This window comes from Podarcis gaigeae (assembly GCF_964106915.1).
Source record: "Podarcis gaigeae genome assembly, chromosome: 12".
Classification (NCBI taxonomy): Eukaryota; Metazoa; Chordata; class Lepidosauria; order Squamata; family Lacertidae; genus Podarcis; species Podarcis gaigeae.
This window is the reverse complement of record NC_139688.1, coordinates 10,187,003-10,200,379: the sequence shown is the minus strand read 5'-3', so window position 1 is coordinate 10,200,379 and position 13,377 is coordinate 10,187,003. Positions and strand designations below refer to the sequence as shown.

At 41.4% G+C, this 13,377-nt stretch overlaps 2 protein-coding genes across 8 annotated transcripts in view; both read right to left on the bottom strand.

Annotated features, from left to right (window-relative positions):
* The window catches only part of LOC310827694 (uncharacterized protein), a 940,809-nt gene that overhangs the window by 516,778 nt on the left and 410,654 nt on the right, over positions 1-13,377 (bottom strand). The window lies entirely within an intron of this gene.
* LOC310827665 (sodium channel protein type 5 subunit alpha-like) overlaps positions 1-13,377 on the bottom strand; it is a 38,313-nt gene that overhangs the window by 19,594 nt on the left and 5,342 nt on the right. For all 7 annotated transcript variants that reach the window (XM_083703914.1, XM_083703913.1, XM_083703915.1 and 4 more), the window contains exons 2-12: positions 13,171-13,262; positions 10,956-11,195; positions 9,172-9,235; positions 8,344-8,485; positions 7,352-7,549; positions 6,570-6,749; positions 4,918-5,319; positions 3,852-3,978; positions 2,635-2,873; positions 1,533-1,742; positions 538-891 (exon numbers count right to left, since the gene is read on the bottom strand). In XM_083703914.1, coding sequence (XP_083560040.1) covers positions 538-891; positions 1,533-1,742; positions 2,635-2,873; positions 3,852-3,978; positions 4,918-5,319; positions 6,570-6,749; positions 7,352-7,549; positions 8,344-8,485; positions 9,172-9,235; positions 10,956-11,195; positions 13,171-13,240 — 2,226 coding nt within the window. In that variant the 5' untranslated portion in view covers positions 13,241-13,262. The remainder of the gene's footprint in view (positions 1-537; positions 892-1,532; positions 1,743-2,634; positions 2,874-3,851; positions 3,979-4,917; positions 5,320-6,569; positions 6,750-7,351; positions 7,550-8,343; positions 8,486-9,171; positions 9,236-10,955; positions 11,196-13,170; positions 13,263-13,377) is intronic.

The window sequence follows — 13,377 nt, the reverse complement described above, 5'->3', positions numbered from 1 at the left end:
AAGCGGCTAACATTCTCCTTTCCCTTCCTCCCCTACAACAAACACTCTGTGAGGTGAGGCTGAGAGACTTCAAAGAGGTATGACTAGCCCAAGGTCACCCAGCAGCTGCATGTGGAGGAGCGAAGACACGAACCCGGTTCACCAGATTACGAGTCTACCGCTCTTAACCACTACACCACACTGGCTGATGTGAAAGATGTGAAAACATAAGAACAGTAGAAGGGCCCTCCTAGATCAGGTCAATTGCCCATCTATTCTAGCCTCCTCTTCACACAGTAACCAACCAGATGCCCATTGGAAACCTGCAAACAGGACATGAGTAAAACAGCACCCTCCCCACTTGTGATTCCAAGAACCTGGCGGAAGAAGCCCAGGACAGATTTTCTGGAATACTACCATTCCACGTACTTGTCTTGTCTTATTTTAAAGATACAGCATGAGGATGGCCTTTTCAAACACATTTCCCCTTTTCATTAATAGCAAAGCAAAATTTTGATAAAAAGGGGAGGGGAAACCAAAAGGTATCTGTAAACTCACCACTAAATTTCCAATCACCATGACCAGCAAGAAGACAAGCAAGCACATAGATTGCTCATTGACCACCATGCAACCCCACATGGTTTCGATCCATTCTCCACACAAAATTCGGAAAATAACAAGGAAGGAGTGGAAAAAATCTTGCATATGCCATCGCAGTTTGCAGTCATCGGCCAGTTTCTTACAATGAGTCTTATAGTTGCCCCCAAATAGCTGCATTCCAAATACAGCGAAGATAAAGACGATAATGGCCAGAACGAGGGTGAGGTTGCCCAGAGCATCCACTGAGTTTAAAATTATCTTAATAAGGGTGTTTAAGGTTGGCCAAGACTTTGCCAACTTGAAGACCCGCATCTGTTGGGGAGGAAAGTATTGTATTGTTAGATAACCAAAGAACAGAACAGTTTGGCAGTTTCTATTTTTTGTAGCCTTCAGTTCTAACTCTGTTTATCCTTCTTTTCAGCTTCATCTTGCCTTTTTGTTCTCTTTTGAACATATTGTTATTTATTATGTCCGATCCTCAGCAGCCAAACAAGTGCCTCTAGGGAAGCCCCAGAGCAGAACATGAATGCAGTAACACGCTCCCACTCATTTTTCCCTAGCATCCGGTGTTTAGAGGCATGCTGTCTGCAATGCTGGAAGTAATAGTTGGCGATCGTGTCTAGTGGCCACTGATAGCTTGTCTCCTTCATGTCTCTCCCAAGGAGCACAGCACAGGAGCTGGCCTTGGACACATATTTTCAACTCCCTTCCTGGTCCTGAAAGCACCGGGTGGCCTTGGGGAAGTTGCTGCTGATTGCCCTCAATTTCCTCTACCTGAAAATAACATCCCTCACAGGGCACATCTGGAGATTAGCAGGTTAAATCTTTCACAGTGCTCCACAAATGTATAATCAATAGTGATCTTCTGCAAGAGATGTAGCTCGTGGGAAATCCTGTCCTATATGTCCAAAAAGAAAGGAAGGAAGAGGAAAAAAGAGAGAGCAAGGGATTACCAGCCTCAAGGTCCGTAAAACTGTAAAATTTCCTTTCCTGCTGCCTTTTTTCCCTGATGCCTTATTCTCTTTGGGTTCACTGCTCAGTTCAATGATGCTTATGAAGACAATCACACTGTCAAAGATATTTGAGCGCTGCTGAAAATAATAATAGGGATCCAGCGCAATGATTTTCAGGATCACTTCTGCAGTGAAAATTCCGGTGAAAATCTGCAAAATAGAAGTGGAGACGTCAAATCTGTATGTTCCAGAATCCTCTCTCCTCATTCCAGGGTTAAGGACAGTTCACATGACAAACAGGCATGTTCAGAAGTCTGCAAACCCTTCCTGGGGGGCTCCATTGCGGTCTGGCACTCCCTCCATCACCCTTCACAATCAGACGACGGAGGCCCCTTGGGCTGTGTCCTGGGCAGCAAAGGAGGTCCCTGGGCTGAGCTTGCTGCCCAGGCAACAGATCCTGCCAGCTCGCTCAATCAGCCAATTGTGAGTGGGCAAGGGGGTGGCCACTCCTGGAGGGTGGGCTCAGTCTGCTCCCTGGGCATATAAGAAGAGCCTGTGGCTTGTCCCGGCAGCCACTCCTAGAATCAAAGTGAATGGCAGCATGTCTGCCACCTTTCCTTTGGCTTGCGCTATTAGACAACATTGTGAGGTTTATAATATTGAATATAAATTAGTTTCATTTGTAGACGATATTCTTTTGTTTATTTCGAACTATTCAGGCTAGTATTCCCATCTCGATGCAAACAATAGATGCTTTTGGTAAAGTATCTGGTTACTCAGTTAATTGCTCCAAACCAGAACTGATGCCAATAAGTCAAAACCTGTTTACACATTCATCCAAGGAATATAAATTCCAGATTTGTTCCGAATCTATTAAATATCTAGGTATGCTAATACCAAGAGATATAACACAGTTTGTCGTAGTTAACAGAAATAAATTAATAAAGAATTTTCTTCAGATAGTGATAGGTGAGAGTCATTGAACCTTATACCCTTTGGGGAAGGGTGAATGCTGTCAGAAATCAATACGATAATAATAACAAATGCATAAAAGCTTATTACATGCTGATGCAGAACATCCTGCTTGCCAGAATTCGCTTACCTTGTTGCCTATCCCAAGCATGGCCTCGAAATCAGGGGACATTTTATAGTGTTCTAGCGCCATAAATAGAGTATTCATCACAATGCAAACTGTGATTGTGAGGTCCGTAAATGGATCCATAACAAAAACGCCCACATTCTTCTTTATCTTCAACCACAGTGGGCAAAAGTTCCACACAAGATACTTTGCAGCCAAGTTCTTCAAGAAGCGGGGGCATTTCTGATTAGATTCTTCAAGTTCTAAACAGTAAACACAATAGAGTAAGGTCCCCCCCACCCGTAAAAAAAATATTTAGAAACACGCACCTATGGTCAGGAAGTGGGATCAATAAGGACTTGTGAGAACAACTCCTACTGAATCTGTTGATGCTCCAGCAGAATTCTTTTTTAAAATGTATGATCAAGGACTATTGTAATTGATATCTCTGTTAGAATTCTGCTCCATGATTGCAGTCATGGGATTGTTGTCTTTCACATGACGGTATATGTTTTGACTCCACAGAGTGGGAAGTTATGCAACTGCGCAAACTCTGCGGATCCCTAAGTGTGCCGGTGTCGGTTGGCATCGGTCGCTGTGATGTTAAGGCTGAAGAAAGCTTTGGAAGCTCCTGAATGATCGACCAGGAGGGAGAGAACATGCCAGTCGGGCATGTGTCTCTGCCAGGGTCCTACTCGAGTGTAGGCCAAACTCCTAGCTTCACTAGCTTCCTATCTGTTTCTGATCCCAAAGTGCTACCTTGAAAATCCCTAAATGGCACTTCCTGCCCAACCGGGGGGGGGGGGGGGAAAGGGTGAGAAAAGATCTACATTTATTTTATTATTTTTATTTATTTAATTTGTATACTGCCCTTTATCTGAAAATCTCAGGGTGGTTTACAGCATAAACATACAAAGTAAAAACACAAAATTCATATGGAAAAACCAGAACCAGAACAAAACAAACCCATAGCCTCAACTTCCACACCAGGAACAAAGGGACAGTAAAGGTCTACATTGGGATCAGCTAGCCTTGTGATTCCTGCCACCTGAAGCAGTCGTCTCATCTTGCCTCAAGGGTGGGCCAGCCCTGAATCCCTATTTAAAGGTGATATGCAAGACAGGAACAATACATAGACCCAAGTGCAAGTGCTAAATCCGCCCATTTATGGCATTTAAAGCATGTCCTTAACCTTGGTATCCAACCACTATATTTGCGCCCATGAATATGCAACAACATACCTTCCAGCGCACTGGTAATGATACTGACTGCACTTGCTGCCCTTTGTCTTTGAAGTGGGTGATTATAATAATCTACTGAGAGACGCTGAGTTTGGAACCTCTTGTTGGCTTCATCACAAGAAGTAGTCTGTTTAAAGATGTAAACAACATGTCTAGTTATGGAAGCTTTATGTGCTTTGATTTCAGGCAGGAAGAGAAACAGATATGAACGTAAATATGCTTACTGCAAAATTCAGTGGACCACACAGTCTTAATACATTCGGGGGAAATGTCGAGTGACAATGAGTATTATTGTTCAGTCGTTCTAAATTTCATTTTCCTCTCACTTCACTACTTATTAGTTCCTTCCTCACCCAGTTTACATGTGACTCAGGACAACACTTCATTCATTTGATGAAGCAGGCTGTAGTTCCATGAAAGCTTCTGTCATAAAGCATTTGTTAGTCTTCAATATGGGTGTGCCTTTGGAATCTTAGCTTTAGAGCTTCACAGCAGTCCTTAGCTAAAAGAGAATGCATGCACTATGGTGCAGAAAGGAAATATTTGCTTTTTATTCATACCACAGGGCTCTCACCTCTTAGCTCTTACTACTCCTTCTTCTTTAAGTCTGCCCCTGCCCCCAAACCTTTTGGTAACACTCCCCACCCTCCATGCCCACTATTCACAAATACATTTACAGTGAGATTCTATGAATGCCTATTTGGAAGTAAATCCCATTGAGTTCAATGAGGTTTACTCCCAGAGAAGTGGTTAGAGGATAATAATCTTAATTGTTGTTGTTGTTTTTGTTGTTGTTGTTTGTGTATATATATATTGTGTGTGTGTGTGTGTGTGTGTGTGTGTGTGTGTGGCAAATTGCCCTGGGACTAATGATGAAGGCTGGGGAAGAAATTTAAATCATCATCATCTGTAGGGAAGTAATTTGAGAATACTTTTTAGGGGTGGAATCATTTTTCTTCTAGGTACAGAAAATATACATAGCAAAAATTGATTACTGCATCCTAGACAACTGGGGGGAAGCCACCAATCAGAAAATTGCATCTGTCTGATTACATTCTCAACTCACCAGATCTCCTTTCCCAGGATTTTCCATAAGTGGAGGAAGCAATGACCCTTCACTGGAAATGGGATCCATGTTAAACGGCCTTGTTCCACTGCCCCCCATCAATGAAACCATCCCATTGCAATCGTCTCCAGCAGCCCATCTGCTGGGCTGCATGTAGTTTGGAGCTGTCAGGCGAGGACTGTAGCTGGTTTGACTTTGGATGCTTGGACGTCTTCCCATTCGTGCAGCCAGCAGTGTGCTGTGCTGGATCTCCGTCTCCCCAATGCTGCTAGATTCATCCTCCCCAAACTCAGCCCTTGAACCAGCATCTCGGCCGGATACATGGAAATTGAATACACTTCCATGACTTGGTCGTCGTTTGGTTGGGTTTGAACTAGGACCGTAATTGTGGCTAATGAGAGACTGCAGGGATCAAAAGAAGGAAAAAAGAGCAAGAGTGATGCATACTTTGACATGCTCTGTACTAAATACATTTAATGTTGAGTGTAAGAGTCACTTACGGAAATCCTACCAATTGCAGCAGAAAACTTTATGATTGGCCTTGTGCCTTCCTGTTAATAAAGAGCACTCGGCGTTCAGAAGTGGCAGTTTGTTAGGAGTGATAGCCTGCTTCTCATTAACTCAGTCTTGCACATACACTCCTGTCTCCCAGTTAACTACTCCACAAAATTTTCCACTAGTACATAAGTCTGTTAATCACTTATGGCTTCCTTACCAGTCACAGGAACCAAGGAACTTGCTATTTATAAGCCTCTGTTAATTCTCATACTTACCGCCACGTAAGACCACCAGGAAGGATTACCATTTTGTAACACCTTTATTCAGACAGATGACAATGTAACTGATTTATTCTATGGCTTTTAGTTGATTTATGGACAGGGTTTGCTATTTTTTTTTATTGTTGTGACCTACTAGTGATCTCTTACTGAGAACTGCTAAGAGTAGAGGACAAACAAATACATCACATATAAAGCTTTATGCATAGATTAGTTTCCTACTGTTGTAGAATATATATACTTTCTAAAATGTAAATTTTCGAAAAACATTCATGTAGATTTGGGGTTGGCAAATGCTGATTAAAAATTAAGTGTCTTAGTTAAAACCTTTTTTTTCTCCCTTCATTTAAACTCCTCCATCTCTGAGGACAAGTTAGAGTGCAATTAAAAGTGAAAAGAAATAATGGTTAGTTAAAGCTATGATTTTCCCTGTAGTGATGTATGAAAGTGAGAGCTGGACCATAAAGAAGGCTGATCGCCGAAGAATTGATGCTTTTGAATTATGATGCTAGATGAGACTCTTGAGAGTTCCATGCAAGAAGATCAAACCTCTCCATTCTTAAGGAAATCAGCCCTGAGTGCTCACTGGAAGGACAGATCCTGAAGCTGAGGCTCCAATACTTTGGCCACCTCATGAGAAGAGAAGACTCCATGGAAAAGACCCTGATGTTGGGAAAGATAGAGGGTACAAGGAGAAGGGGACGATAGAGGACGAGATGGTTGGACAGTGTTCTCGAAGCTACCAACATGAGCTTGACCAAACTGCGGGAGGCAATGGAAGACAGGAGTGCCTGGCGTGCTGTGGTCCATGGGGTCACAAAGAGTCGGACATGACTAAACGACTAAACAACAACAAAAGCCTTATGAAATAACTACCGGTTTCCGATAGCTGTCACTAGACTGTGACTTTGGGGTTTTGGGATCTTCCCCATAATCTTCCATCCCCAAAGACAACTTTTTCATTCTGTTGCTTCGTTCTTTGACCTCTTTAGAACCTATAGGTGACACTTCAAATGAGCTATGAGACGTGCTGTCGTTTTCTTTCGCAGCTAATTCCTAGAATGAAGAAAAAGAGAAGTGGGCATTGTACCATTATGTCTTCATATGAGATAATAATAATAATAATAATAATAATAATAATAATAATAATAATAATACATTTTGGTATGACAACTTCCCATTCACAGATAACAGTTTGCATTGGATATCCAAATTACTCATAACCTTCATGATTTTAAAGTTAATCACGGTGTTTTTCTAAAAGGATTTTTGTCTTAACGGATTTTTCTTGCCCAGCAGGTGTTAGCTATGTTTCAGGTCTGAGTTCCTAGTTTTTGGACACATGAAACTTGAAGCTGGTGCTTAATCTCCTATGGAAGCATCATAATTAAGTGGCAAGTTCTTGCTTTGACCATGTTAGATCCCATCCCATGTTCAATTTATGCTTTCCCCATTCTAAAGACCTTTTTTTATGCCAGCAGACCTATGCAGCTGTTAAAAAAACATTTCATTAGTTGGTCATTTTAATTATCATTTTGTATTGTTTTTAATGGTGTTTTATGTTTTATTGTATACATACTATATATAACTACTGCTATAAACTATGTTTCTGGGGAAATGGAGGTAGTTGTAGACTAGCAATGGGGCAATATATGAACCTCCTGCTCTTTCTTCAGCATCTCCATGGCTTCACGAAATTTCCTTTCTTTTGCTTCTGTTTCAGCAATAGTGGCTGTGCTCTGTTCTTCGTAGGCCATCGTGACCACGGCCAAGATCAAGTTGACCAGGTAGAATGATCCCAGAAATATGACCAGCATGAAAAACAGCATATAGATCTTCCCAGATGCTCTGAGAGTCTGTAGTCAGAAAGAATATATTAATCATTCTTTTGGTTGTGATGTTTACAAAATGTTAAGATTTTCATCACCAGTTTCCCATATGTTAAATGGGAAAAGGCTTTTGAAACCATATAGAAAACAATGAACCACACTAAAAATAATAATACAGTAATTCATTAACCAAAATAAAGATGACGAAAGAAACAACATTAAATCTAAAAATGACACATGAAATTCTATGTTATGGATGATCCAAGCTTTGCTTAAAAACCGCCAAGGAAGGAGAGTCCACAACCTCCCAAGGTGGTCTGTTCCACTGTTGAACAGCTCTTACTATCGGAAAGTTCTTCCTGAAGTTCATTCGGAATCTCCTTTCTTGTAAATTTAATCCCCTGGTTCGGGTCCTACCGTCCAGAGCAAGACAAAACAAGCTTGCTCCATCTTCAGTGGCAGCCTTTGAGATATTTGAAGGTGGCTATCAAATCTCCTCTCAGTCTCCTGCCTTTTGAACCCAAGAGAACCCTTAGATGGCTAACAATATTTTTACATGTTTTTACATGAAGGAACATTCATAACTGTGATCCCCCTTCTGTGCTCTGAGGTGGCACAGTTTATTCTACCAGCTCAGGACTCTGTGAGAACATTTCCATCTCATATTATCACCCCAGGATTCCACTTGGGAGACTCTAGCATATCATTCTGCTACTTATATAGCTATGAAGGGAGCTGTAAAAGGTAGGCAGAGGAAGCCGCTTCAAAGGACTATGGCAGTTTCCCCATGCAATTTGTTTCAAAAGAATTGAAGCATATACCTGTTGATAGAGGCGTTCCCAGTAATCCTGCGTCATGAGGCGGAACAGGGAAAGGAAGGCCCAGCCAAACGTATCAAAGCTTGTGTACCCAAAGTCAGGATTTTCTCCAACCTTCAGACATACGTATTTCGGCGGGCAGGAACTGCAAATAACAACTTTGTTTCAGTGATAAAATTCTCCAGCATTTAAGTATGAAGAGAAAGTTCTGCCAATACAGTGGTACCTCGGGTTACATACACTTCAGGATACATACGCTTCAAGTTACAGACTCCGCAAACCCAGAAATAGTACCTCGGGTTAAGAACTTTGCTTCAGGATGAGAACAGAAATTGTGCAGCGCCGGCACAGTGGCAGCAGGAGGCCCCATTAGCTAAAGTGGTGCTTCAGGTTAAGAACTGACCTCCGGAACGAATTAAGTACTTAACCCGAGGTACCACTGTATATGGAGAGACTTGAAAATATGTGAATCATTTTTTTCTTTCAAAAACATGGCTCCTACATTCAGCAGAGCTGTGGCTCCCAGTAGGTTGGCCAGAGTGGAATTTGTGGCCCTCGGGCTGGAAATCGTTCCCCACCCTTGCAATAGAACTGCAGCTTCAAACTGAAAATGGTAGATCTCAGATCTCACCACACAGGGGCACATTCACAATGTTTCACATGCAAAAATGATGAGAAGGTCACATTTGACTTTGAACACACAAAAATTGAATCTGAGAATGTGGGCCACAGTTTTGGGAGGAGGGGAGGTAAGTAAGCAGAAAGTAAATAAATATTCGGAGTGAATAACAGATATTAAACACACTCATAACAGGTATTATGTAAACTTACCCACCATCTGAAGCATTGCTGCACAATAAATAATCTTCAGTGTCATTCTTATGTATGTAATTCACTGCAACAAAAGAGTCAAGGATACATATGGTTCCAGATAAGTAGAGGTTCTAAAACAGTCAGTCGTTTTGTCAAAACCCATGGTTATAGACCTGGCTCATAAACAAACCACGGTTTAAACTACAGTAATCACTGTTCCTCCAGTTCTGATATAATGTGAAACGGTTTAGTTTAAAACCAGAAGTGGGTGCTTCTAATCACATCTGTGCTAAAGGAGGGGAGGAAAAGGAAGAGTGCATGAGCCCAAGGTTTCCTGTTGCTCATGCACTAAACTAAACTAGGGTTGCCATGTTTCAAAAAGTGAAAATCTGGACACAAATGTTGTTGAGCTTTCTTCGCCAAAGTTGTTAAGTTGTTGAGCTTCAGCTAAATCACAGGGATGTTTTGGAGCTAATTTTAAGGAAAATTGGCAGCAACAACAACAACAACACTGCCTCCATGCAATATTGTCAGAACTTGGAAGCTGCAGGCATGCAACCCCAGTAAGCGAGGCTTCAGTGGGGGCAGCAAGGGGGACGGCATCATTTGTGCACAATATGGTTACCAGTGTGGTCACGCCACAGATTTGAATAATGACATTATGTTACTGGATTTTGCCTTTTACACAACTGCTGCACATTTGGATGACTAGCATCCTGTCCAGTGAAGCTGAACATTATATTAGGCAGGGCAAAACAAATACCGTATTTTTTGCACCATAACACTCACTTTTTTCCTCCTAGAAAGTAAGGGGAAATGTCTGTGCGTGTTATGGAGGGAATGCCTACGGGTGGCATGCCTACGGATTTTCCTCCTCTAAAAACTACGTGCGTGTTATGGTCGGGTGCGTGTTATAGAGCAAAAAATACGGTACTTCTTCACACATAGTTAATTTATGGTATTCCCACCCACTAGATATAGTGATGACCACCAACTTGGATGACTTTAACAGAGAATTAGATCAAATCATGGAGGTTAAGGCTTTTGATGGCTACTAGCCATGAGGTCATGTTCTACCTCCACTGTTGGAGGCACACTGTGCTTGTAAATACTAGTTGCTGGGTATCAGAGTTACACTTAGTGAGCCACTGTGAGAACGGAGTGTTGGACTTGATGGCCCTTTTGCCTGAGGCAAATTTAGGGGAGCATGACAGGTCCACCCACACTGGCTACTGAACTGAGAGGGTGCTGCAATAATGATTTAGAACGGAAGGCAAGAGGCGGGGGCTGCTGAATTTCAGCATCACCACTGAAATTTGAAAGCCCAACATTCTCCATTGAGCAGGGGCCTCCTTCTTATGTTCTTATTTTTGTTAGACAATAGCTTTTTTACATAGGAATTGTTAAAGAACTCTTTGGTGGATGCAACCAGGACTTGGTGATTTGTTCATTTTTAATTTGTCAGTATGACTCAGTACTTGATCAGTTACCACCTCAATTCCTTGGACTCCCATCCTGTGCAAGTTCAGGCATGGGGTTCAGTTACAATCGCACCACTCATGGAAGAACACTTGGGAGTTTGAAAGTAAGATTGCAATAATCCAAAAAGGATTTATCCCAATGCTACCCGCATGGCAAACCTACTGAAGCACTTATCTGATACTTATAATTCTCACTATTCTTAGGAGTAACAGTCTGAAGTGGCAGACTCGTGTGTTTTGTTTGCTAGGGCCCACTTCAAACCTGGAGACAGAAGAAGGAATAAATCCATTATTTTGCAAAGATCTGAGGACAGCATTTACCTGGGCTATTGGTAAAATTCTCATACGTAGTCAAGTTCTGTTTAGATGAAAAGGATGTTTCATTGGACATGCTCTGGCTGATATATTCCGTGTAGTTCTTGACACATTTGTGTCTCAAATGTCCTTTAAAGAGTTGAAGACCAATGAGGGCAAACACACTCAGGCAGAAAACAGTCAGGATCATAACATCTGCGAGTTTCTTAACAGACTGGATTAAGGCACCTACAATGACTTTCAGACCTGCAGAGGGGGGAAATGAATGACATATGAATTCCAAAATCAAAGTACCTGCAGAACAATTTGGAGTGTCCAAATGGACCTAGAGTTCACATAACATTCATTGTTAAGTGAAAACTGTATCAAACACCAATGCACGATACAAGCATACACCAGTTCTGATACTAATTTTAGAACTTATCTGAGGTAAACTCAAAGTGAAACATAGTGGAATGTAGTGCAAAAAAACCCATGCTTTCCTAAATATTCTGTGTACAGCACTTAGTAAATGGTTTTATGTGCTCCATTTAATAAATAAAAACAACAGATGGATGGAACAGAGAAAATCTGTTCATTGTTGGTAGCAAACCTATACAGCATTCGGATCTGTAATCAGTGGGTTTGAATTTTCAGCACAGTTTGTATGATTTGTAAATGGGCAGCCAGCCAGCATGTTTTGCTTTGTATAAAAATAATATCAAATGAACAATCACTAACCATAACTGTTTGCAACAGGACATGAAGCAATTGATTTTCTCTACAGGTGGTACAGCAAGCTAACATTAAAAAAAAAACACCTTCAAATAATGAAGGTATTTCATCCGCTTAGGGAAGATAACCTACGGGACATCTGCATATGGAAGTTTTCAGAACAACATTTTAGGGGTGTTTTCAAAATCAGCTCCCTCACCATATTGAGGTGAATAAAAAATACGATAGGTTTTTTTGTTTTGCCCTCATGAAAGTTTCAGGTTCTTCTCTGTTCCCAGCATTCTCCTCATACACGCAGGGGTTTTTTTTCCCCCAATGTCTGCATAATGTCATTGGCTAACCCATAATTCTCCCATTTGTTCCAGATTTTCCCTTTCCAGGAAAAATCCAGTAAGCAAAAAACAACAACCCAACAACAAACAGTTGCCAATACCCCATTTGCAAATTAAGCCCCTGTTCGGAAGCACCTCAGTTTACCAGCAACTTGCAACACAGTACAGGATACAGTGGTACCTCGGGTTACATAAGCTTCAGGTTACAGACTCCGCTAACCCAGAAATAGAGCTTCAGGTTAAGAACTTTGCTTCAGGATGAGAACAGAAATCGTGCAGTGGCGGCACGGCAGCAGCAGGAGGCCCCATTAGCTAAAGAGGTGCTTCAGATTAAGAACAGTTTCAGGTTAAGGACGGACCTCCGGAAATAATTAAGTACTTAACCTGAGGTACCACTGTATATGTATATTTATGTACGGTATTCTAGTATTTCACAGATAAAAATAGGTACATTTGTGAACATATTATATGTCTATTATACAAAGAATCATGTCAAGTCCAGTTTCGTCCCCCACTATGACACAATGCTTCCTGTATTAAACATTCAGATTGCCTCTCTTGCTACACTAATTTAAAAGTAAAGAGAGTGTTTTTTTCTTTTCATTATTGATATTCTAGGGAAACACTATTCTTTTAACATATGAACAGTTCAAAATAAACATCGGCAGGTGCAGCATGTGAAATGGCTGGGCATGCCCAACATTTATTACCTGCCCACAGGTCACAGGGTGCATTATAAGATTATTATATTATTATAATATAATATTTAGTCATCCTTCACCCTTAGGTCCCAGGGCAGGTTACAACCATTTAAAACACAACATTAAAAGCAGTTTGAAATGCATTACAATAACAAAAATGCATCTAGGTGCATTGATGCATATGCACGAGCCTCAAGATGCATCATTCCTAACCTAGAGATTCACTTCTAGAGAACTGGGCATGGAGTGAGGCTCAAGCCTGGAAAATGACAGCTATAGCAACTCATTCAGGCAAAAAGCTAGCAAGCCTTCCTATATGTGCCCCCCAAAGGAACAGCTGCAACACGATTGTCTCTGATAAATGAATACCATTGAAATATATGCATCTGACGTGCCATTGACACATAGATTTGAACTTTGCAAGGGCAAATGCAATCTGATTGCTGTCAGAAATAATTCAGAGATTTTTCATACCTGGGATAATGGAAACGGTTTTTAAAGCTCTGAGCACCCGGAACATCCGAAGGACGGAAACACCGCCCATATCAATAAACTCTCCCAAAAGTCTGTAAAATCAAAATGTGAAATAAGTTTTTTAAAAATACAAACTTGGGGGAGGGGTTACAGCAGCAACACTGGTCCCCTAACCAGCCTTCTCGGTAGTGGCACCTGCCCTGTGGA